Source organism: Fonsecaea erecta (assembly GCF_001651985.1).
Source record: "Fonsecaea erecta strain CBS 125763 chromosome Unknown Scaff11, whole genome shotgun sequence".
In the NCBI taxonomy this organism is placed as follows: Eukaryota; Fungi; Ascomycota; class Eurotiomycetes; order Chaetothyriales; family Herpotrichiellaceae; genus Fonsecaea; species Fonsecaea erecta.
This window is the reverse complement of record NW_017387254.1, coordinates 964828-987607: the sequence shown is the minus strand read 5'-3', so window position 1 is coordinate 987607 and position 22780 is coordinate 964828. Positions and strand designations below refer to the sequence as shown.

Sequence of the window (22780 nt, the reverse complement as noted above, 5' to 3'; positions counted from 1 at the left end):
GTGTCTACCCTCTTTTCCATATACCTTGCCATTTGCCTGTCGACTATTCATTATGGGGAAAGAACCTACAGCGGCAACAACCGCTGTCGATGAGAAGGCTGGTGAGGCGGACCCCACCCTCGCTATCCAGGAAGCCGCTGAGGATTTGGGCCTCGATGTCGGTCACGTCAAAGAGATCAAGGGGGCGGATGGCGCCTATAACTACGCCAGCGCAGTCGCCATGGAGATCGATGAGAAGACAAACAAGCGCTTGGTCCGGAAGATTGACTGGCACGTCCTGCCGTGGCTGTGCGGGCTCTACGTGCTACAGTATTTGGACAAGGGAGTGTGAGAGGTCTCCTTGCTACCCATTCCTGTCTACATTGGCTGACATAAACCGCCAAAGCCTCTCCTATGCCGGTGTCATGGGTCTCCAAGCGGAGACCAACCTAACCTCCAGTCAATACACGTGGCTCGGCTCAATCTACTATGCTGGTTACATCGTCTTCGCTCCTGTCCACAACCGCATGTTCCAGGTCTTCCCGCCGTCGAAGTACATCGCGTGCTGTGTCATTGCTTGGGGTGTGGTTCTGACGTGCATGGCTGCCTGTCATAACTTCGCCGGCTTGATGGTCCAACGCACGATTCTGGGCGCTCTTGAGGCCTCGATCAACTGCGGCTTCTCCCTCATTACCGCGGCGTGGTATCGCAAGTACGAGCATGGCAGCCGGACCGGCATCTGGTCGGGCTGTACCGGTGTGGCCACCATGATTGGCGGCTTGATTGCTTTTGGATGTGTGGATGGAGAGACGAAACATCCCGACGCTAACTTCTCAAGTTGGAAGATCCTGGCCGTCGTTACCGGCATCGTCTCGATCGTCTACGGAATCTGCATGTTCATATTCATGGCTACCAGTGTTGTGACTGCCAAGTTCTTTAATGAGGAAGAGCGAACTCAGGCCGTCGAACGGCTGCGAGACAACCATCAAGGTGTTGGCTCGACGCAGTACAAGCGCTACCAAGCCATTGAGGCTATAACCGATTACAGGGTTTGTTCCCAGCCCCCAATTCTCCCCGCTTGCATGCGATACTCACACGTATCTTAGACTTGGATGTACGTTACCTTTGTGCTCTCGTCCCAGATTCCTGCTGCCGGCCTCGTGCTCCTGCAGTCCATCATCATCAAGTCTCTGGGCTTCACCGTGAAGGAGACTCTTCTCCTCAACATTCCGCAGGGCGCCATCAGCGTCATCTGCAACATGGGATTTGGGATGCTTGCCGATGTGACGCATCAGCGCAGCGGGGCTGCCATTCTCGCGGGCCTCTTCTCCCTCTTCGGTGCCAGCCTGTTCATCGGCCTCGGGGACCACGGCCACTTCTACCGCAAGTATGGCCAATTGGTCGCCTACTTCTTCATGAGTGGCAGCTGCTCCACGGCCTGGTTCATTGTCATTTCCATGTTGTCGAGCAACGTGCTCGGCACCACCAAGAAGACGACGCTCAACTCCATCGTCTTCCTCATCCTCGGCGTCGCCTACCTTGTTGGGCCCCAGACGTTCCGCGATCCCCCCTTCTACCAGCATGCCAAGATCAGCCTGCTCGTGCTCTGGGTCGTCAGCGTGCTCATCCTCTGTGGCTTCTTTGTGCTCAACACATGGGAGAACAAGCGGCGGCAGAAGATGCTCGAGCGCGGTGAGATCTCGGACGGCCACGGCACGAATGTCGAGTTCTTGGACTTGACGGACAAGGAGAACAAGCTGTTCCGCTATGTCATCTGATGTTAAGGGAGTGGACGAATCCTCATAGATAACCGCGATCAGGTCGCATGGAGGGAGATGGAGAGATATTCTGGCTCGGCCCCTTTGGTAGGATTTCGAGAACGAAAGATAGAATTACGGCTTGATGACAATTTGTTGCAACTGTACTTGGTAAAAGTAAACGGTTCTACAGGCCATTGCCGGTAAGAGAGCTCTAAGGCAATCTGCGTCCAACAGGACTATTCGACGGCGTGAACATGCTGGAGTTTGGTAGCATGAGAGGAAAGAAGCTTATAGAACAAAAACAAAGGTGTGATGGCTCCTGGAGACCCATACTCAAGAGAACATACTTGTGGTTGGAATTTTTAAGGGCCATAAAGCTTTCCTCAGCCTCTTGCCGCATGTTAAGCGCGACGTTGCAACTCGTAGATGGTAGTATTGGAGGTTGGTTCCGTACTCTAATCAATTTAAAACGGGGTGCGCCATGTCAAAACTACGACTACGGTCCAAGTATAGGTGAAACTCCGACAACAGAACATACAGCGAGCCAAATGATAGGCATAGCAATAGCCACCCAAGTGGCCGTGGACAAAGATGCCAGGGATCGAAAAAGAGTGTGCGAGTATGCTAGTGTCCCAGCGACCGTCAAACCACATTGTGTGTTTGCAGACCCCTAGGTGCCAATTTTAGCACCTAGGCACATACCCCCAGTAGTTCTTATCATGCCATAATCGGCGGTATTCTCACTGATCTTCATCGCCCATTCTTTAAGGATCATCTCTCTGCTCCTTGCCCTTGACTAGCCCGCGAGGATTTGCAAACACCGAGCTCAGGTCACCCACGGGAAGAGAAATAGGAAATTCGACAGTCAACAACATCTGCGACAAGAAAAGGTATCCTGCTGCGGCCGTCGACACGAAGCCAAATGCTCCTCCAGCCTATATAAAATCATTCAATCACTCGTCATCAGCCCATGTCGGCCTGCACCGGGGGAATATTTTGGAGAAGAACTCACAACCTGAAGCTTCGAGGCAATTCCTGATCCTCCCTCTGCCGCATGCCAGAATGATCCTGTGAGAAGACAGAAGCAAATCACCAGGGTACTGTGGATGATAACCAGGCAGACGTTGAGCTTCAGCGCGCAGACAAGGCAGACCAGGCAGAAAAGGGCCATGAACAGGAGGAAGAACCCTTCACAGATGGAAATCTCAAATGTCAGTCAAACCGGTCTCCGATGGCTCTCCATGATAGCGAAGAATTTGCGATCCTGGGGAGGCTTTACGTACCGAATCCAGCCAGGAAACCGGTGGTCGACAACCCGGCCGCAGCATTCGCGGGATCAGGAGAGTAGTTTCCATACGCACTGAAGGAAGGTTTCAGTGTTGCGCCAAAGCTCAACCACCATCCCCCTTCAAGGCTGCATGTCAGCATGGATATTGCAGAAACTCCGAACAAGTAAAGAAAAGGCCGGGTATATTCACGCACCGAAGCCGCAAAAGACAATAAACGGGTAGCTGTTTCCCAGGATGAATTCACCGACACCACCGATGATCATTAGAAGCCCGCCCATGAAGAAGAAGACGCCGATGGATGAGGATCCGTTGCCACCGGCACCTCTCCAGCCCATGAGATCGCAGGACAGAGGCCCCAGGCTCATGATGAAGCCTAGAAGGCATCTAAAGCCGAGTCATTAGTCCCTGTGGCATCAAACAATAGGACGAATCCAAGGTAAGGATCTTAGGGCTGAAGCAGGAGATGAGAATAACACGTACAAAGGAGTCGGGTTGGCAAACGTCTTGCGCAGCTGCCGTACGTCGCTGTTGGGCGGCGAGAGGTAGATCTTCTCGTACGTTGATGGCGGCATGGAAATCTCACGGGCAATACGCGCCATCTGGTCAGACGCTTCTTTCTCCATCGTGTCTCCTTGGATCAACAATTTGAGTGATGATGGTTTGTCCCTCGGGTTTGAGCAGGTTATTTTTTTTGAAAGAGTATGTTAAGCTTTGTTTGGCCGTGTCGCTTATTATATCGACTTGAAGAACACCGTCATTGGACTAGGGGGGATATTGCACAGGATGTTCTTCCTTGCTGATCGTCTCTCAGTTCCCCCTTTTCTCAGAATGGCATCCACCGTTTTCATCACCAATCGACCACCGGATACCGAATGACGACGCCACTGCATCCACAACCCTGATACCTCCTGATATGACGGATAGTAGATCCAAGCACCGCGGAGCTGTCGAAGAAGTGGTTATCTTGAACTCCGCAACCGCAGCTGTGGAATGTCCTTCCACAGAGGAAATGGCGACGACATCCGCGGACATACCTTTATGATTTTCCAGATCACTAGCGTCTCTTGACAGAATGAGACAAACCTGACTTCTCGTCGAATGTGGGCCGCAGAGGAGATGAAAGAGATAACAAGCAAGGTCGAGGAAGACCGTACTAACAAACGCAGCTCGCTGCCAATATACTTCATTGGGAAATTCCTCGGCCAAATCGAGACATATGCCAGCAGTAAATGGAGAAGGCTGGATGTGGTTTCCCAGGCTAATTCTTTGGGGTGTTGAAGAAAACGTCAAGCTTGCGGTTCGGGGACTGTCAATTGATGCTTCTTCAGGGCCGCATCGATGGGACCAGCGGCCTCCGGCGGCCACCTTGTCAACAGAGATGTTTGTCCATCTCCATGATACACCCCTTATCGTCTCGTCGAGCATAGAAACACGAAAGCTAATCCGATAGACCTGGTTAAGTCTGGGTGGTCGCAGCTGCGACATGCCAGTGGACCGCTTGCAGCCAGTATGTTACCGAGATGAGCTTGCCATATATGGCAATATGACAGCTGCGCCTCCTTCGAAAACAGCAACCATGTGCGGCGAGCATTGGTCACAGCCTAGTTCTCTGGAACCCGAGACAGATTGAAGGGGTTTGGACGTTCCTGACTGTGCCTCGCCAGCGGGCACTCACGTCTTCTGTCCTCTTAGCTCAGCTCGACATGCTGTCGAAACAGATTTGAATTACCTGGAATTCTCGCTGGACCCAGATTGAACCAGCCTCGGTCGCTATTGTGTCGCCAGCTTGTCTTCTGCAATTGAGACGCCGTCAGTGAAGCATCGAAGCAAAATACCTGATCAGGTATAGCAAGGTTCAGCCCACCCCATGGGCACTTGGCCTATCTCCCGTGTCGCTGGTGACGAGAACCATTCTGAGTACTGGATGTGGGCTCGTTTCATGCAGGCACGCGAACCACTGATCCAAGCACGGAGGTCAGCCTCCACACAATTAGCTGGGGATGGCCTGGACAGGGATGCTACTGGTTCCAAAATCACGGTTCTGCTTGTTCATCATCTCGTTGTATCTCCGCGGGCACGAAAGGAGACGCAGTCGAGACGCTACCTGCCGATCGTCTCTCGACCCAATCGGCGGTTCAAGATAAGAATTGGACTCGAGACTGTCGCTATTGAATAGGACAGCCTGATCAACCGAGTTGGGATGATCACAACTGGGTATACAGACTTGGAGACTGCTCGTCAACCGGCTTTGGCCTTCCGGTATGGAGAAGGTAGAGCGTATAAACTTTGGGGTACGGGCGCAGAGGTCCACGAAGAGCCAACTCATCTCCTCGGACATCTAGAAGTGCGCGAAGTGATTGGTCAAGATTGAGGACAGCACCGACGCATCGAGACGAGTCCCGAATTCCGAGCTCTGATTTCGGTTTGATTGCGAACTATTCACCCGCCAGCACCAGCATATCAAGAGGAAACGACGCGTCAAGGAGGTTTTGCTAACTGGAAATATGCTAGCTCGGATCCCACATTTAAGGTTTATGCCGCGTACGTACATGTACATTACCGTTCTCCAAGATTCAGGACACGGAGTTTCTCGATGATAACGGTACCGTCTCCACCCAAAACAAGCTCCACCACCTGTTTCACGGACGGCCTGACGCTAAATAAGCCGGTGGACGAGATATCAATCCGCAATCCGTTGAGGGATTGGAAGACAGAGCGGCCCGCATATCGACGAATGGAGGAATTGGACACAGACAGACACTCTTGGAGAAAAGAGGGCTGAAGTTACAGGTTGCGACAATATCAAGGTCAGGAGCATTCACGGTTCCTTATCGACGCTTTCTTCAAACTCTCCAAACGGGGTAGTCCACTTGTCGACCAACCAGCGTGCGGATCCGCAAAGTGAGCGAGTGACTTAGTCCTGGGTGGTCTACGATCTTCGTCCGAACCACGGGCGCGCTCATCCCCAAAAGGATTCTCCCAAAGCGACGACTCTGCTCGTGAGGACACAGATAAGGGTTCAACGGGAGTGGAGACTTCACGGAATGCTGTACGTTATCGAGGTTTTTGTTTGCACCTTGGTATGAACTTTGTTGCATATGGAAGAGGGCTCGAGATGGAACACCTCTATGAAGGCGCGGCGTATAAGAAGGAGGGTATGTTCAAGGTGTTTGGATGGAAACTGAAGCAACCAGAATTTCTACCAGGAGGAAGTGAATCTCTATCTTTCTCATTCACGCCAACGGTCCAAGTTTTACCGTGGAAGTGTCTATATCCGGATCTATACTTCATTTAGCACCGTCGTGCCCACAGTATCTTGAGCAAATCGACCATGGCGATTGACTTCACCCTTACTCCTGAACAGGAGAAGCTTAAGGCTGCCGCAAGGAAGTTTGCGCAAGAAGTCCTAGTCCCAACGCGTGAGGCCTATTTGAAACTGCCCACGCAACAGGAGCGCTTCCGCGCCACCAGGGAAGCGTACGCCAAGTGCGTCGCCGAGGGATGGATCAAGATCCAGATTCCAGAGAGTGAAGGAGGCTCGCGCAAGAGCCTGGTTGACCTGGCCCTGATCACCGAGGAGTTCTTCGCCGCTGACTCGAGCTTTCCCATCACTTGGCTCGTGACCGGCTTGGGCCTGGCCCCGATCTTCATGTACGGCAACGCGGAGCAGAAGAAGAGATTCTTGGCCCCCTTCATCGACTGCAAGGGAGACGCGTTGGCGGCGCTAGGCTTCACCGAGCCCACGGGCAGCGCCAACTACCTTCAGAATGAGGGCGGCTTGGGCGTGCAGACCCTGGCTAAGATCGAGGGCGACGAGGTCGTCATCAACGGCGGCAAGCAGTTTGCGTCAAGCAGTGCTGGGTGGGATTTTAAGGGACCCGAGATCTTGACCCTGCTGTGTCGGTTCAGCGACAAAGGAGACCCTAAGGAGACACTATCCATGGTGGTTCTGACCCGCGCCGACTTCGAAGCCGAGAAGAACAAAGGCGCCTTCGAGGTCCTCTACGACATCGAGACGCACGGGTTCCGTGCACACTCAGGTCCGCGCACTAAGTTCACTAACTTCCGCGTCCCCGTCAAAAACATCCTCGCGCCGCCCGGGAAGGGGGCGATGGTTAACGTGGCAGCTTTCACGGAGTCGGCAGCCCTAGTGGGTGCCGGTTCTGCGGGCTTGATGCGAAGCTGCTTCGCACACACGCACAAGATTGTCACCACCGAGAAGCGCGGCGGTAGCGTCACGACCATCAACTATCAGTCCGTCGCCGACTTCCTCATCAGCATGAAAATGCGCGAAGAGACCACCCGCTATTTCACCTGGAAGGCGTGCCACTACCTCGAGACCACCGGCGAGGCTGAGATGGCTTATCAGGCCAAGGTCTGGGGCTCAGAGAACGCCATCCAGTGCGTGCTCGAGGCCATGCAGGCCGTCGGCGTCACCGCCTACGCCACATCGCAACCATATGGCCAGATGATGGACGACGCCCTGTGCCTACCCTTGTTCGAGGGTTCCAACACCGGTGTCCGACGTCGCCAGATCCAGAAAATCTTTTCGCAGGAGGGGTATGATCCGGAGTCCTGCGCGAGCGGCAAACCGTGGAGTAAGACGTTGATGGATTTCCCCAAGGGATTCTTGAGTGTGTACACCTGAGAAAAGGTGGATGATGGCTACATGACTCGTGGAAAAATGGGAAGTGGCAAAAGCGGGAGATGGAGGGGAAGACTCGCACGTGTATAGGACTTGGACTTGCTGTCCATTGGGTCCGCTGAAGCCAGTACAGAGAAGTCTACTGGTGGTTTTATAGCAAGCATGCGCAAACGAGATAAGCTGACTAGAAAGAATGACATGACAAGCTCATCTTTCTAACGTCCCAAACCGAGGTTTGATGCCGAGACGCGCGCGCGAAGACGCGACGAGGCTGCCGGGGAAGTCGGAGAATGATCTACGTCATCGAGCAGTCTGCAGATTTCACGTGACCCTCTGAGCGCTGAAAACCGCACCGCGGATCGGAGCGTCAATTCCTCCCGCGTCAACTCGCGAACCAATGACTGCCAAGCGCCAAGGGGTCAGTCTCTCCTTGGTAGGTAACAACTGCCGCTTTAACAGCTGTAAGCTTCTCGTAGGGCAGCGCTATTTCTACCTCGTACTTCCCTCCTCTTGGCTACATATGTAGGACTGACGCTGCCAACTCCTCCGCCCCCCTTTTCTCTCTCTATCCTACTAAGTGTAGATATCGATCCTCAGCACTATCGGCGTCCCTGATGGTGAGTGACAGCGTATCTATTTTTGACGTGCCCTAGTCAGGTAGGTTTGGTGCTCTCCGCCAGCTTTCTGCCCTACTCTCGCCTATCTCCTTCGTTCTTGCGTGGCAGTACTGCCCACAGGAACATTCTTTCTTTCCCTTTCTCTGCCAAGCCATGGCGCACTCCAGACTCGGTGCTTGCAAGCCATGTTACCACATTCTCGGACAAACCTCGATTAGCCCCATCAGTTCGTCTGCCTTGGGGGTGCCGAATTAGTCTAAGCCTAGAAAGCCAAGAGTTGCCTGACCACGCATGAATACGAGATATGTAGCTAAGGTCGCAGACACCGCCCCATGACACAGCCCGCCGAGAAGACTAGTGAGGCTCAGGCATCCATCCTTTCCGGGCACATCCATGAGCCTCACTGCGTGACAAGATATCGAGACAGAAGCTTATAAGGCGGCGTTTTGATCCATGGCGGCCGGAGGGGAGGCCACACGACTCGAAACTTGAGCTGGCCAAGGTCCAGCTTCCATTCTCAGCTCCACCAAAATGCTGGGCAAAGACTCCGACGGAGACTACAACGAGCTCTCTGGGTATGCGTATGAGGGGGTGTGGGAGAGACATGGCGAACCGGCAATGCGGAGGCGGATCTGGACGGTCAAGGATTCAGATGCTCTGTTGATCCTGGCTGCCCTAGGGCTTTTCATCGCCATCACACAGACCCGCGCTTGGGTGATTTCTCGCTATATTATCCTCAGCCGCACTCGAATCCGGCCTGTCAGGATCCCCGATGAAACATCTCCTGAACCGCTACTGCACCTTTCCCAGGGAAAAGCAGTTGCCCAGGTACTCCCGTTTGCTGCAAATGGCGTCCGCAAAATTGGGAGAAAGATTACAGCAACTTTCCGAAGCAGAGACGCTCCCCACACCGACGGGTCAAGATCGAATGACCCTGCGATCTCACCCTTGTTTGGCATGGTCGCTCTGTTCAACGTGGCAATCTTTGTCACAGTGGGCGTAGCGGTACCATGGTTCCTCTCATTTGGGACTGCGGAAACACCAGTAGTCAGGTCGAAGGCTACTGGCAGTTGTCTGAAGTCCGACAAAGTATCCAACCTATTCACTCTTGTCTCCACTACAACCAAATCAGATGCCATATTTTCACAGTGCCTTGATCGTTTAGATGGAGGTTGTGACACTCCATTCTATCTACAACCGCCTGTGGTGGTGAAGGAGCGATTAGACTATTGCCCGTTCCCTGAAAACATCTGTCACAACCAGACGCGCCCTTTTCAGATTACGCATACCAATGTCACGGCTCGTCAGGTCGGAGTCAATTCGAAATCGAAAATCTCGTTCAACCATCGGCTCACTTGCGCACCGGCTGACCTGACACCCTTTCTTCTCTTTACTAAAAACCCGCCACATGAGACCTGGATATCTACCAGGAACTTCGATCTGCCCGATGGGAGAGGCTCATGGCCCAACTTTACTTTGCCGCTGAACACCATGAACGGCCCAAACCTGGTCTCCAACGAGAGCTCTGGACTTCGTATGGCACAAGAGCACAGCCCATATGACCTGACGGTATTACCGAGGCACTGGGCTGGTGCTGAAGGCGTCATGTTTCACCCGGAAACTCTGCACAGAAGCATTCAGAGAGATGACGGATTGGCGTACCTCATCATATATCGAGCTGGGACCACAAGTTATTATGGCCCCGTTGATGACCCTTTCTTTGCTGCGCATAACAAGGACTGGACAAATCTCACCGACAACTACTATGCAGACCGTGAGGCCACAGCGTTGGCTTGTTTCGAGACCTCCCAGTACTGTGTATCTGGGACTGGGTTCTGCACTCCCTGGGGTCGAGGGTCCACGCAAGCATACAAGGTGATCAAATATCCAGGGTTGACTCTCGATTCACTGGCTGAAGTTATTGCCTTGTTGAGGCTTCTGCCAGACTACTTCTCGGTTTTCACATACCTGACCGAGCTGATTGAATGGCATGGCATGATGCCATTGAAGCAACTCAGCGTGAAGCCGAACATGTTCACCGCGCTCGACGACAACTTGGAACAGTGGATCATTGAGGTCGAAACCTGGTTCAGGAAAACCATACTCAACGCTATTCTTACAGTTCGCCACGGAGCACGTTTCCATTTGAGCGATTATTCGGCTATGTTCAAGGACCCTGGCGTGCTGGATGAGTTCATCGATAAATACTCTCTGTGCGGGAGAATCCTCTTTCGGGATGGAAACTACACCAATATCAACTGGGTCGGATTCTGGGTGACGTTCGCAGTCCTTGGATTCATATGCCTTTTGAGCTTTTGTATCCAAGAAGCCCACGAATACGGGATTACATTGTGCAATAGAGTCGGGAAACTGCCTGTACATCTTGCTCGATTCTGCCAGAAATTGAAATTAGTAGTAAGTGCGCGTGGTGGGCGACAGGGAGATGGATGGTACTACCGAGTGTTGAGGTTTTTGAGATCACATCGACTGTTCAATCCGACAGCGGCTGGGCGACCCAGATCTGGCGAAGAGGAGCGAGATCCGGACACCAACGACTCAGAACTGCATAATCTCGAAGCCTAGATGGTCTGTTTTCACGACAATATCATCAAGATCTTTGCAGTCTGATGTTGAGGTAGGTTCGAGCCCTTCAACTACAGACTCCGTCCTGGATATCCTGGCAACCCTAACTTCCATACAAAAGAGAGTGGTTTCACAGACTCGAAAGATGATTTTGCTGGGGAGGCCGTGGTCCGTGGCTAGCTGATATAGCATTGACGACAGGATATAGAATGCACCACTCAACTCCATCAGTCACCAGACTGCTAATGCTTCAGTGTATCCACAGTTCCGTTCCTGCCGCTTTCACAAATATCTCCTGGGAGCAGATGCCGGAGTGAACTACCACCGCACGTACCGAATAAGACTCCGAGTAATGCCGAGAGCATGAAACCAATGGAAGGGACAGACGAAATACTCCTTGATACGTTAGAATACAATTATCCTCCAGTCCGAGTAGTAGTTCATCCCACCCCCACCCCCGCATTTTGCTTGTGGGCGGAGGACCCTTCTGGGCATCCCACCTCCACACACTCAGCGGACTCCGGTCCGGTTCGCAAGGTCCGAGTATCAACCAATGGAAACCATGCAATTTTTCATTGCCAGACCAGCCTGTCCATTTCTTGAAGGAAGGATTTATAGTTGAGTCGCGCAGTTTATGGCAACCATGAACAATCGACTGTTGGAGTTTTTGCCTCGTTGAGTATTCCATCAGGTTCCAGACATTATGCCCGGCATGTACTTTCTCCTGGCTGTTGTGGCCCTGGTGATGGGCTCGATACGTCTTCTATCCATTGGCCGGAGGCCAAAAGGCTACCCGCCAGGCCCTCCTACGTTGCCAGTGTTGGGAAATCTTCATCAGGTATCTGGGCCCTCTTCACTTGTTGCGAAATCACTTCCAATCTAACAGACTGGCGTCAATTCTCCAGATGCCAACCCGGGATGCTCACCTACAATTCGAAAAATGGGCGCGCGAATACGGTCCAGTATACAGCTTGATGCTCGGCACCAAGGTCTTGATTGTGTTGTCGAGCGACGAGGCTGTGAAGGAGCTTCTTGACCGACGAAGTGGCATATACTCGGACAGACTGGACATGTATATCGGTCAAACATTGTGCAGTGGGGGCTTGAGATTGCTGATGATGGTGAGTTCCAATGCTTTTGATGATCCACCGGCTGCTAACTGCTTATGAAGAGATACGGACCAGTATGGAGAGGTGTGAGTGTGCAGAAGATTGTGTCGGGAGCATATCTATTAACTCGATGTTGATCAGTTCCGTAAAATGATCCACGGACTTCTCAACGTCAACACATCCAAGTCCTACATTGCATACCAGATGCTCGAGAACAAACAGATGCTGTACCAACTGCTAGAGCAGCCCGACGACTTTCTCAAGCACATCAGGAGGTATTCGAATGCTCTAACAACCACCATGGTCTTCGGCTGGCGGACGCCCACGTACGAAGATGCTAACATGAAGCAACTCTTCGAAGGGTTCTCTGAGTTCGCCGAGATCAACCAGACTGGTGCAGCCGCGCTGATTGATTTCTATCCGGTCCTTCGGAACCTGCCCGACTTCCTGTTGCCGGCGCAAAAGAAAGCCAAGTCCCTCCACAAGCACGAGAAGGCGCTGTACTTGAAACACTGGCTGAATGCGAAAGCGGATATCAAGAATGGAAGCATTAAGCCGTGCTTCTGCGTGGGCATGGCGGAGGCTCAGAAGGCCGACGGGTTTAGTGACGACCAAGCGGCGTACATATCTGGCACACTCCTTGAAGCAGGCTCGGACACCACCTCAAGCACGCTCTATGGCTTCATCCAGGCCATGCTCCTCTATCCGGAAGTCCAGAAGAAGGCACAGGAGGAGATCGACAAGGCCGTGGGCGACCGCTTGCCGACGATGGACGACGATTCGAGTCTCCAATATGTCCGTGCCTGTATGAAGGAGACATTGCGGTGGATGCCGACCACGATCCTAGGAGCTGTGCCACACGCAGTGACCAAAGATGACGAGTACATGGGTTACCTCATCCCCAAGGGCGCCGGAGTCATGAACAATGTTTGGGCGATCCAGATGGATCCAAAGCGCCACCCGAACCCTCGACAATTCGACCCCGAACGATACCTCCACGATACACAGAGCCTCTACGATTCAGCCGCGAACGCCGACGCCCGCAAGCGCGACGTGTTCACCTTCGGCGCCGGGCGGCGCATCTGTCCCGGCATGCACGTCGCTGAGCGCAGCTTGTTTTTGGGGATATCGCGGATCTTGTGGGCGTTCAACGTCGAGCCCACCGTCGATACCGAAGGGAACAAGGTCCTGCCTGATCAGGAGAAGCTGACACAGGGGTTTGTGTGCATGCCAGAGGAGTTTCAGGCGAGTATCACCCCGAGAACGGCGGAACGCGCGCGCATTGTGAGGGATGAGTGGTACAAAGCCGAGATTGAGTGCCTAGATCCTCACACCAAACAGTGGTTGAGCCATGCACAGCCGTAGCATCCTGTGTGTTCCTAGTTGGAAGTACTATATCATCTCAATAGGAGATTTAGTTGTAACTGTAGGTGTAGAAGCCTTAGGACGGGTAGTTGGAATTTCCCTCATTATACATACCTCAAAGTACACCGTCACGGAATTATGTACATGTGTATATCTGGTGGGCGGAGATGGGAATAAAGCGCGGGGCTCCGCTTTTCCGGGGAACGGCGCATTTGCCGAGATCAAATGCCTGAACGACAAAGAAATAGGGCATGTATTCAAAGAATCCTGCTTCCGATACATCCTCTGTGACCTTTACTTTAGCGAATATACCTTGCCTTCTTGTGCAAGACTCACATGGCCGATCATCTAGCCCTGAACGTGTGTCCGACCTGCTCCAAGTCATATAAACGCCCCGAACACCTGCGTCGCCACCAACTTTCGCACGGCAGTGAACGGCCCTACGTGTGTGTTCTCTGCCGAAGCACCTTCCAGCGCTCCGATGTGCTTAAGAGGCACCTCAAAACGTGCGATACGCTCGCTGATGGCGCGTCGGACTCTTCAGAGCCTCATCCCAAGAGGCTGGCCTTGACACAGTCCACCGGGGCCAAAGACACAGCAACCTCGTTTTCGCGTCCATCCGCCGCAGAGTCTCAGATTCATGATGACGAGAGTCAAGCACTATATACTTTTGACGTTCCCGGTGACTCTTTCGAGCATATCACTGGATGGATCTCCTGCGGCTTCACACCGAACCAAAGTCTCGACGACCGGTCCGACGTCTGGCAGGATTTCTTGAACTTCACCTCAGGAACACAAACCCCCCGTGCTGGCCTCGAGGGCACAGATGACGATATCGGCTCTTTAAGCTTCCTGGATACTTTCACCAGCACGACAGGGTTCGTGTCTTCGTTCGACTGCGGGACAGTCGAGCAACGGCGCCGAATCAATGCCTACTATTCTGATGCGACCACACCGGCTGGTCCAGAGAAGTCTTTGGCACAGTCTGTATTGGCAGACTCCTCCGGTATGTGCAGGGATGATGCAAGCTGGGACGAAGCCAATGGAGAACAACCCCCTGGGACCAGCTTGAGTCGCTGGCTCTCAGACCCGCTTGCCTTCAAGTGCCATGAGATTGTCACTTCGATCAAAAATATCGTGCTGCACAAGTCAAGGAAGAGCTACATCACACTCTCATGGTCGCCCACCATACACGAGACATGTGCCCAATTCTTCTCCCCAACGAACGTCCGGCGGTTCGTGCAGCTCTACTGGGCGATCTGGCACCCCAACGTGAACATTGTCCACAAGCCGACGTTCGACTTGACGAACGCCAAAGCCGAGCTGCTGGCGGCCATGTCTCTGATCGGCGCCTGCGTCTCGTCTGACCCGACTGACACCGAGAGTGCAAAAAAATGGTTCAACTGTGTGGAAGAAATGGTATTCGATGACGAAGATTTCTGCGACGACGCGCCTACTGGCCTCTCCTACGCCGCGAGTGACCTGCGGTGGCGCCGGCGGAAGGTCAGGGCACTCCAGGCTTCGTACATGGTCTGCCTCTTCCAGAACTGGGAGGGCACAACTTCCAGTAAGCGACGGATTCGGCGGCAACGCTTCAGCATGGTCATCGCGGCGGCGAGGGACGTTGGAATCCGCACCGCCCGCCATCCCGATTACAGTCGAATGGATCTTTGCGACTTTTCCTTTGACATCTTCGCCAGCACCGAGGAGTTGATCCGGGTGCTTTTGTGGGTGTTCCTCCTCGACACGGCGTTCGTCATCTTCAACAACTTGCCGCCACGCATGGTCATCCGAGAAATGAAAATGAATGCCGCCTACCCTGAAGCATGTTTCCAGGCCATGACGGCAGAAGAATGCTTCAAGATTCTCCAGCACCGGCACCAGCACCAACACCAAGGGATCTCGCTGTTGCGGCCGAACGTGGCAGACGACTTCACCTCGGCATTCGAGCTGCTCTATCGTACCGATCTCGACGACGATGTCAGGCTGGCGCTGGCAGACCTGGGGCCTCTCAACCTCTTCGCCATGACGTCGGCGCTGCACTCTTTGATTTTCCACCACCAAAGCTCCTTCAGCTGCCAGGGCTCGCTTGACCCCATCCAGCACGCACTGGAGTCCTGGAGGAGAGTGTGGCACGTGTACCTGACCCGCTTCTCGCGCGAATCACCGCATTGCACCGTCGAATGCGACATCGACCGCCTCGAGCCCGACGAGCTGTGGAGACGGGTGGGCTTCATGCGCCACGCCAACGAGTACTGGTACCTCGCCAACCTCATGGTTGAGCGACTCTCTGCCGCCCCGCCGCCACCGCCACCACTACTTACCGAAGCAGTCGCCACAACCGCCTCCATAGAGGCTTCATTAGGGCAGGGACAGAGTCCCCTAAGTGCTCCTGGCAATGAGACCATCGGCCCTCTGCTCGACAAGTACGATGAGACCAGCATGCAGCAAGTGAACACATTGATCTCCGACTTTCAGATGTTTCGGATCCATTAGCGTTGATGTAGTTGACTTAGTGCAGAATATACCAGATGGTGGTGATGACGCAAGAGCTCGCTCTGGGACGCCGGGACTTGACGAAGTTGCCATACCCAATGGGCACCGCTTATCAAATTGGCCACTTGTTGTTTTTGGTATGCTTCGGCCTAGCTCTTGTAATCGACCTCGTCCTCAACATAGCACGGTTTCAGCATTCTACTTTTCAAAGTTCGCACATGATAGGAGATGGATAATTGGAAACCTGAAGGTATTCACATATACAGTGTGCCCTGCCATAGCTCCTACTCCCTGGTAGCCAAGATCAATGGTAGCGGTGAGTGGTATCTTCTCTTTCCTTCGGCTGGGAGGCTTCAGTCGTGGTCGACGCAATCGTTGCTTGTTTGCTCTAGATTGCGGCAGCTTTAAGATACAGGCAAAGCGGTTCTCTGTGCCAAGTGACTTACCACTTCGTTGCATGGTCGACTACATGCTGGGATGATTACTCGCACGTTGATGCCTCAGAAACCCTCCATAAGAGATGCGACTCAGCCGAACAAAGTGATCACGGCGGAGTCAGCAAGCCCTCTAAGTCTCCCTACCAAGTCCGGCCTCTTGTAGCAGCACTTCCCCGTATGACGCTGAGATCGCTGAGATTGGCGATTGTGAAACAGTGATCGGCGAGATCCACAGGAGGATCGCCAACGGGATCGTCTACGTGCGTTCCGGTGTCCTGGGCACCCTGGACAGAGAACTTGCTTTTTGTAAACGAGCACTCTTTAAAGGATATTTGAGTGTAGACTTGCGACTGGATCTCTGTGCACCGATCAAGCTCGTTTGCGCGCATACTCTAGCAGTTGCTGACATAATTTCTGCGAGGCTCTAGCCCCTGATTGTCTCGGTCCTGTGTATTCGGAGATGAAAGATGGGAGAAATGAATCAAGCTGAGATCACCGATGTATCAATGCTGTACATCACTTGAAGGCCGATCAGGTCAATAGCAGCGGCAAGGCCAAATCACCTTTCAGTCCTACAGACCGTACTTTATGTTGTCTAATGGTTGCGGTGCTTACAATGGATCCTGTTGAATGCCTACTGTGGCGATTTTCCAGAAAAACGAACTGACCAAGGTCGAAGCAAAGGATTCAACATAACACGGGTGGTCGTTGCTGTCGGACACTGGGGGTCCTTCGGTTGACCCTTCAGTCTTTCAATATGCCACCTAAAATTCTCCCAAGCACTCCTCGGATATTGCGCTCATTGCCAGACTTGAGGGCAGTCAAAACGACTGCAATGCTCGTGGCGAAAATTGCTTGTTCCCTGTGGCGGTATTGCTGATCGTAGACGCGAGGAAGAATCGTCGCCAGTGCTCTCGGTGCCACGAAGAAAGCAATTTCCTGCCGGCGACTTGGTTTCTCGAGAAGGACGGACCATCCACACGCAAGGCAGCCTGTCAAAACACAAAGTCCTGAATCCCACATCTGGGGCGTTACTGTCCGTTGCGAAAAGATTTTAGGGCCAAGCCTAGTCCGAGCCAAGCAGACGGCATAGTAGAATGAAGCCACAAAGCCAGACAGGAAGGATGAAGACCTTGATGCCGCCTGAAGAACCTTGAGGACAGACTTAGGTCTAGGCGAACGCAAGATTGTCAGCAATTGGAGAGGCAGGTATATCTCCATTGCAAATTTCCAACTTCTCCAGAACCTGGAAAGCGCGTGTATTTCGCAACTCTTGCCCGATCCGCAATGATATAGCTCACAGGGGATTGGGATGGTCTTGGAAGGGTCGGCGAATTCCTCAGGTAAGTCTAGTTCCCGACAAAGGCCGGCGAGGAGCGGTGCTTGGCCGGTATCCTCGCCATAGACAAAATTGCCTTGTCGAGCTAATCTGAGTGCTTGTATCAGGCGAGGGTCGATGTCGGCTGCTTTCGAGATCCACTGATTGTATGATCGAGGGAGTCGCTCCGGTGAATAGAACCATGACCACATGATGATCGCAGCGGAGCCTGCAAAAACTGACGGATCAGCAAGCTTGCGAACCAGGTTTGAGAGTCGGGGATTCCGTTGTTCTGGATGCCACGAGCGAGTTCGAGTCCGGGTCCAGAGAGTTATCACCATAACATCCACCGCACGGCAGAAGGCAAATGCTGTAAAGTCAATGGTTTTCCCAGCATAGTGAGGATGATATGACGGCGGAGATGGTTGATGCAGGGTCGATGCGCCCAGAGCACTGGCATCGGTATTCGGACTGGCTCGAGATATGGCGCGCTTTCGAACCCACGTTTCATCACGGTTGAGTAAAGCAAAGGCGAGCCAGGCCGACCAAAAAGAACAAAGGAAGTGGATGAGTCCCACAATACTTCTGCTGAGACGCGTAGGTGGCCCCTTGCGAAGCAACGATAGGACACCTTCAAGAGTTGCCAGGAGCAAACGCGGAAGGGCAGTTGCTCCGCCCACGATGACGGCAGCGGCAGTTGGGAAGCGATTGAGTTGGGTGGATGTGATGAGAATCCTCCGGAGGATGGAAAAAACCTCGCGGGATGCGAGATGGCTGCGTCGAAGCGTCCTCAGGAAACCAAACAGCCTGGGTGCAGTAACGGTGAGATATCCCAGGGCATAGGCTCGAAGGAGGGGCTTCAGGGTCTTGAGATGGATGTGTGTTTCTCGGTGCATTGTGGCACCCAGTCCTTCTCTTCTAAAGAGAGGTGTTGGGAATTGCTGCAACTGCTACGAGGAGGGAGACATCGCCGTCGATCTGCACATTGGATAGGATCAAGGGAGGGAAGACATGGTTGACGGTAGGTTTGGCTTAGATTGTAAGGGGCCTCGGTTCAAACCTCAGAAGTGATACGTGAAGGCCTCCTTCAGTCGCCAAGAGGCTAGTGACTGCTAAAACATCCTAAGTGCTTTCCACTAAAGCTTTAGCGACTCAGGGCCGTGAACCTGGTGGGCTGATCGTCATTGGCCGCTCGGGTGACGTATGTTCCGTCACACAGCAACTTGTTCGGAGATGAAGGCGGGAAGAAGCAAAAGGAGCTGAGCCAATGGAGCATGCACAGGTGAAGTCGCCAGATGCTACAAGCCGGTGGTATAATATTTGTAGATACAGATGGTGCAGAGTGCTCCAGTATGGTCATATGTGTATAATATGGAGCGGGTAGTGGCAGTGCAAGTTACTCGTCCAGGTGCCTGCCCATGAACTCCCAAGCGCTGTCCACGTTACCCCATAATAATCTACTTCACTTTTCACTCACCTTCCACTTTACTGCCTCATACATACTGAGTCCATTATCCTATCCGGCCTTCCATTTTCCTCCCATCCCTTCCTCCCTCCTTCCCGCTCGTTACTTCGTTCGCGTTGTTTCGTCTGCGTGTTTTCTCTCCACCACACTCGTTATGTTCATCTTTTCAGTCCTGGTGGCAGCCCTAGCAGCCCTTCCTTGGGCCTCTGCATCGCCACTGCACCCTCGTTCTGAATACGCCGTCAAAGAGTCTCATAACGTTCCTCCTGCCTGGTCCCATGTTGGCAGTCCTCATCCTCTACAACGGTTGACCCTCAGCATCGGCCTGCAACCCAGTAATTTCGATCTCCTCGAGCAACACCTCCATCAAGGTGAGCCGAGGCTGCGGAAGGGTCCCCCAGTTCTTGCTCTAACTTTGCCTAGTTTCCGACCCATTTCACCATCGTTATGGCCAACACCTGTCTCAGGAAGAAGTCCACGACCTTATCAAACCCTCGGACGAGACGTACCATCTAATTCAAGACTGGCTGAGCGACAGTGGCATCGACCCATCCCATTGTGGAATTAATTCAGCTCGAGACTGGATCACAGTTACGCTCCCCGTCCACAAAGCTGAGGAGCTGCTTGGCACCAAATATGCCGTCTACCAGCATCAGGACGGCACCAAACTCATCCGAACCACCAGCTGGTCTCTCCCACAGTCCCTCCACGACCATGTCACTACGATTCAACCAACGACCGCCTTCCTCCGAGCCAATCCCAAAGCTAGCACCCTCATTGATGTCCCCGTTGACGTTGACGTTTCCCAGCTCGCTGCCGCCGCCAATGCTACCACCATCAAAAGCTCCTGCAACTTTGGTGGCATGACGCCTAAATGCCTGCGAACTCTGTACAACACCATCAACTACAAACCCCAAGCCCCACAAAATAATTCAATCGCGTTCACCAATTACCTGGGTCAAGTATCCAACCGAACCGACGCTCAAACCTTTTTGCGAACCTTTCGTCCTGACGCTGTCGACTCCGCCTACGCCGCCACCCAGATCTCGGTGAATGGTGGCGCCGTTGATAATGGCACGTCGGGAGCTGGCTTGGAAGGCAATCTCGATCTCCAAACCATCCTTGGACTCGTCTATCCCACGCCAGTCACCTTGTACTCTACTGGTGGCGAACCCCCCTTCCAACCTGATGATTACAGTGAGACCAACACGAATGAGCCCTACCTGACCTGGCTCCTCTTTCTGCGCGACCAAGACATCAACACCATCCCCAAAGTAATTTCCACCTCCTATGGTGACCATGAGCAAACCGTACCCCAAAGCTACGCTAAGATCGTCTGCAATCAATTCGCCGCCTTGGGTGCTCAGGGCATCTCGCTGTTCTTCAGCTCCGGAGATTCTGGTGTAGGTGATAACTCCAGCTGCATCACCAACGATGGAACGAATCGAACCGCGTTCATCCCTGCTTTCCCCGCCTCCTGTCCATATGTCACCACTGTCGGCGGAACTATGAACTATCCCGAAGTTGTCGCCTATGACACGTACAATTCTTTCGCCTCCGGAGCAGGCTTCAGCAATTATTTTGCTCGACCGGCATGGCAAAACACTAGCGTGGAGAAATATCTCGACATCATTGGCGACAAGTTCGAAGGGCTGTATAACCGTTCTGGTCGCGCGTATCCAGACATAGCGGCTCAGGGGTACAAGTACCTCGTCTTTCTTGGCCAAGCCGTGAAAAGCGTTGACGGCACGAGCTGCTCCGCTCCAACCATGGCCAGCATCTTCTCCCTGGTGAATGACGCACTTGCTGCAGCGGGTAGAGCCCCTATGGGCTGGCTCAATCCCTGGCTCTACAGCACAGGCTTCACGGCATTTACAGACGTCGTCAATGGCAGCAGTGTGGGCTGTAACGGACGGGGTTTCAGTGCTGCCAAGGGATGGGACGTTGCAAGTGGCTTTGGAACTCCTGACTTTGAGAAAATCTTGGATGTGCTAGGAGTTGGAAGGTCTTGAAAGGTCAATCTCTCCTCCAAATCTTCGATGCAAGCACACCATATTTGCACCCAGGAGGTTGAAAGGAACTCGATATGGCTTCCTTGTGTCCTGGTGATGAGCGCCCTCATGCAGAGGCCCAGGTGCCGAATAATATGCTCAAACACGAGATTTCGCGATTTGAGCAAGTAAATTAATGAATAAATGCAAAAGCTTTGATACGACGACCGATAACAGACATGTCCAGCATTCAGCACAGCTTCACGCACATGGCAAGATGAACCAGAGCGAATCTTACAATTGCAAAGAATGGCCTCATAATAAACTTGAGATTTGGCCGGGCAATGAGATATGCGAGACACTTGCCCTCTTCAAGAGCAGAAGAGATGATGGAGCTGATACCAGTTGAAGGATTGTGTAGATACATAGTCCTCCAGACAATAAATGATCGATTGATGACGAGCGATACATATCCTGCCAAAGCACCAGCAGATTCGTTCTCCGCGCAGATTCCCCGCCGTCAACTACTTTGCACCTCTCCATCCAACTTCCTTTCTCCCAACAATGTGTTGGAGCTCAGCTGTGAAACGTCCATGCTGGCAATGAGCTAGCTACGCGAATCAATTGGATTGACAGTTGATCACGCCCATACTCGTACCTAGACAAGCCTCTGTCCCCATCCTAAAGAAGTCCGTCCTGGTCCGGACCATTCACTCCCATCATCGAATCAAGATCTACACTGGCAGAGCAAGGGTTTCTGTCTGAGCCACGGTCCACGATTGAGTCAGAAGAAGACGAGAAAAGGAGTAGCATTGAGTAGAGATATCGAGACATGGCTCGTACGTATATTTCAATTATTCCTTCCACGGTATCCTGATCCAGGGAGGTCACGGCACAGTTTCGGACAAATGGCCGATCAGTCGTTCTGGAGTTTCCTCAAGGACACCTCAGTACACCGTGCACCTTTCCCGCCCACAATACGCAGCTGATCATCTCCGACCTCTTCACAGACACAACGTTCCCGGCAGACCTTCCTGTCCCTCAGGATGACGGTGCATATGACCATCTAAGCAGCTTCGCAATCCCATCCACCATCAGCCTTCCCGTCGCACGCGACCCCACGCAGCGGGTCACTCTCGCCGAGTTGCAGGGCTTGACGGTCGTGTTCTGCTATCCGCGGACAGGTATTTGTCTAGTCTCTTAGTTTGTTTTATTTTTGCCTTGGCCACTGAGAATCTCTCGGTCCGATACTGAGAGGATTCTGAACCAGGCGCACCCAATGAGATCGTTCCCGACTCGTGGAACTCCATCCCAGGCGCAAGAGGCTGCACGCCACAAGCCTGCTCCTTCCGGGACAATCTGCCAGAACTGCGCTCGCTCGGAGTCTCCCACATCTATGGCATCTCCACCCAATCACCCGCGTATCAAGCGGAGGTGCACGAACGGCTGCACCTTCCCTATGATCTTCTGAGTGACGAGGAGTTGGAATTCCAGAGAGGGTTGAATCTACCCACATTCGACTGGGAAGGACAGAAGGTCCTCAGACGTTCAATGATTGCCATGCAGGACGGTAAGGTGGTGAAATGGTGGTATCCCGTGTTTCCCCCGGATCGAGGTGTGGATGACTTGATCGAGTGGTTGAAGGGTCGATAGGAACCATTACAGTATGCTCCTGCTCTTGACAGGCGGGCTCGACAACGGTGGATGGACTTGGTGTATGATTTTG

The 22780-nt window shown here is 53.0% G+C and overlaps 9 protein-coding genes across 9 annotated transcripts; 7 read left to right on the top strand and 2 right to left on the bottom strand.

Annotated features, from left to right (window-relative positions):
• Positions 1-52: 52 nt before the first annotated feature.
• AYL99_10544 (hypothetical protein) lies at positions 53-1757 on the top strand (the record flags this gene model as incomplete). Its single annotated transcript, XM_018842050.1, has 3 exons — positions 53-327; positions 386-1028; positions 1086-1757. 3 exons carry the CDS (start codon positions 53-55, stop codon positions 1755-1757), a joined length of 1590 nt encoding a protein of 529 aa, XP_018688938.1.
• Positions 1758-2503: 746 nt separating this feature from the next.
• AYL99_10543 (hypothetical protein) lies at positions 2504-3651 on the bottom strand (the record flags this gene model as incomplete). The annotated part of the gene is made up of 5 exons (XM_018842049.1): positions 2504-2674; positions 2752-2927; positions 3023-3145; positions 3222-3412; positions 3509-3651. The coding sequence occupies 5 exons, from the start codon at positions 3649-3651 to the stop codon at positions 2504-2506; spliced, it is 804 nt and encodes a 267-aa protein (XP_018688937.1).
• A 2708-nt stretch (positions 3652-6359) lies between these two features.
• AYL99_10542 (hypothetical protein) lies at positions 6360-7676 on the top strand (the record flags this gene model as incomplete). The annotated part of the gene is made up of 1 exon (XM_018842048.1): positions 6360-7676. One exon carries the CDS (start codon positions 6360-6362, stop codon positions 7674-7676), a length of 1317 nt encoding a protein of 438 aa, XP_018688936.1.
• Positions 7677-8821: 1145 nt separating this feature from the next.
• Positions 8822-10873, top strand: AYL99_10541 (hypothetical protein; the record flags this gene model as incomplete). The annotated part of the gene is made up of 1 exon (XM_018842047.1): positions 8822-10873. One exon carries the CDS (start codon positions 8822-8824, stop codon positions 10871-10873), a length of 2052 nt encoding a protein of 683 aa, XP_018688935.1.
• A 905-nt stretch (positions 10874-11778) lies between these two features.
• On the top strand, positions 11779-13347 carry AYL99_10540 (Fumitremorgin C synthase; the record flags this gene model as incomplete). The annotated part of the gene is made up of 3 exons (XM_018842046.1): positions 11779-11994; positions 12045-12068; positions 12124-13347. The coding sequence occupies 3 exons, from the start codon at positions 11779-11781 to the stop codon at positions 13345-13347; spliced, it is 1464 nt and encodes a 487-aa protein (XP_018688934.1).
• Positions 13348-13683: 336 nt separating this feature from the next.
• AYL99_10539 (hypothetical protein) lies at positions 13684-15843 on the top strand (the record flags this gene model as incomplete). The annotated part of the gene is made up of 1 exon (XM_018842045.1): positions 13684-15843. One exon carries the CDS (start codon positions 13684-13686, stop codon positions 15841-15843), a length of 2160 nt encoding a protein of 719 aa, XP_018688933.1.
• Positions 15844-17024: 1181 nt separating this feature from the next.
• On the bottom strand, positions 17025-18494 carry AYL99_10538 (hypothetical protein; the record flags this gene model as incomplete). The annotated part of the gene is made up of 1 exon (XM_018842044.1): positions 17025-18494. One exon carries the CDS (start codon positions 18492-18494, stop codon positions 17025-17027), a length of 1470 nt encoding a protein of 489 aa, XP_018688932.1.
• A 723-nt stretch (positions 18495-19217) lies between these two features.
• Positions 19218-21075, top strand: AYL99_10537 (hypothetical protein; the record flags this gene model as incomplete). Its single annotated transcript, XM_018842043.1, has 2 exons — positions 19218-19434; positions 19487-21075. 2 exons carry the CDS (start codon positions 19218-19220, stop codon positions 21073-21075), a joined length of 1806 nt encoding a protein of 601 aa, XP_018688931.1.
• An 887-nt stretch (positions 21076-21962) lies between these two features.
• AYL99_10536 (hypothetical protein) lies at positions 21963-22707 on the top strand (the record flags this gene model as incomplete). Its single annotated transcript, XM_018842042.1, has 3 exons — positions 21963-22004; positions 22040-22238; positions 22325-22707. The coding sequence occupies 3 exons, from the start codon at positions 21963-21965 to the stop codon at positions 22705-22707; spliced, it is 624 nt and encodes a 207-aa protein (XP_018688930.1).
• Between the last annotated feature and the right edge of the window lie 73 nt (positions 22708-22780).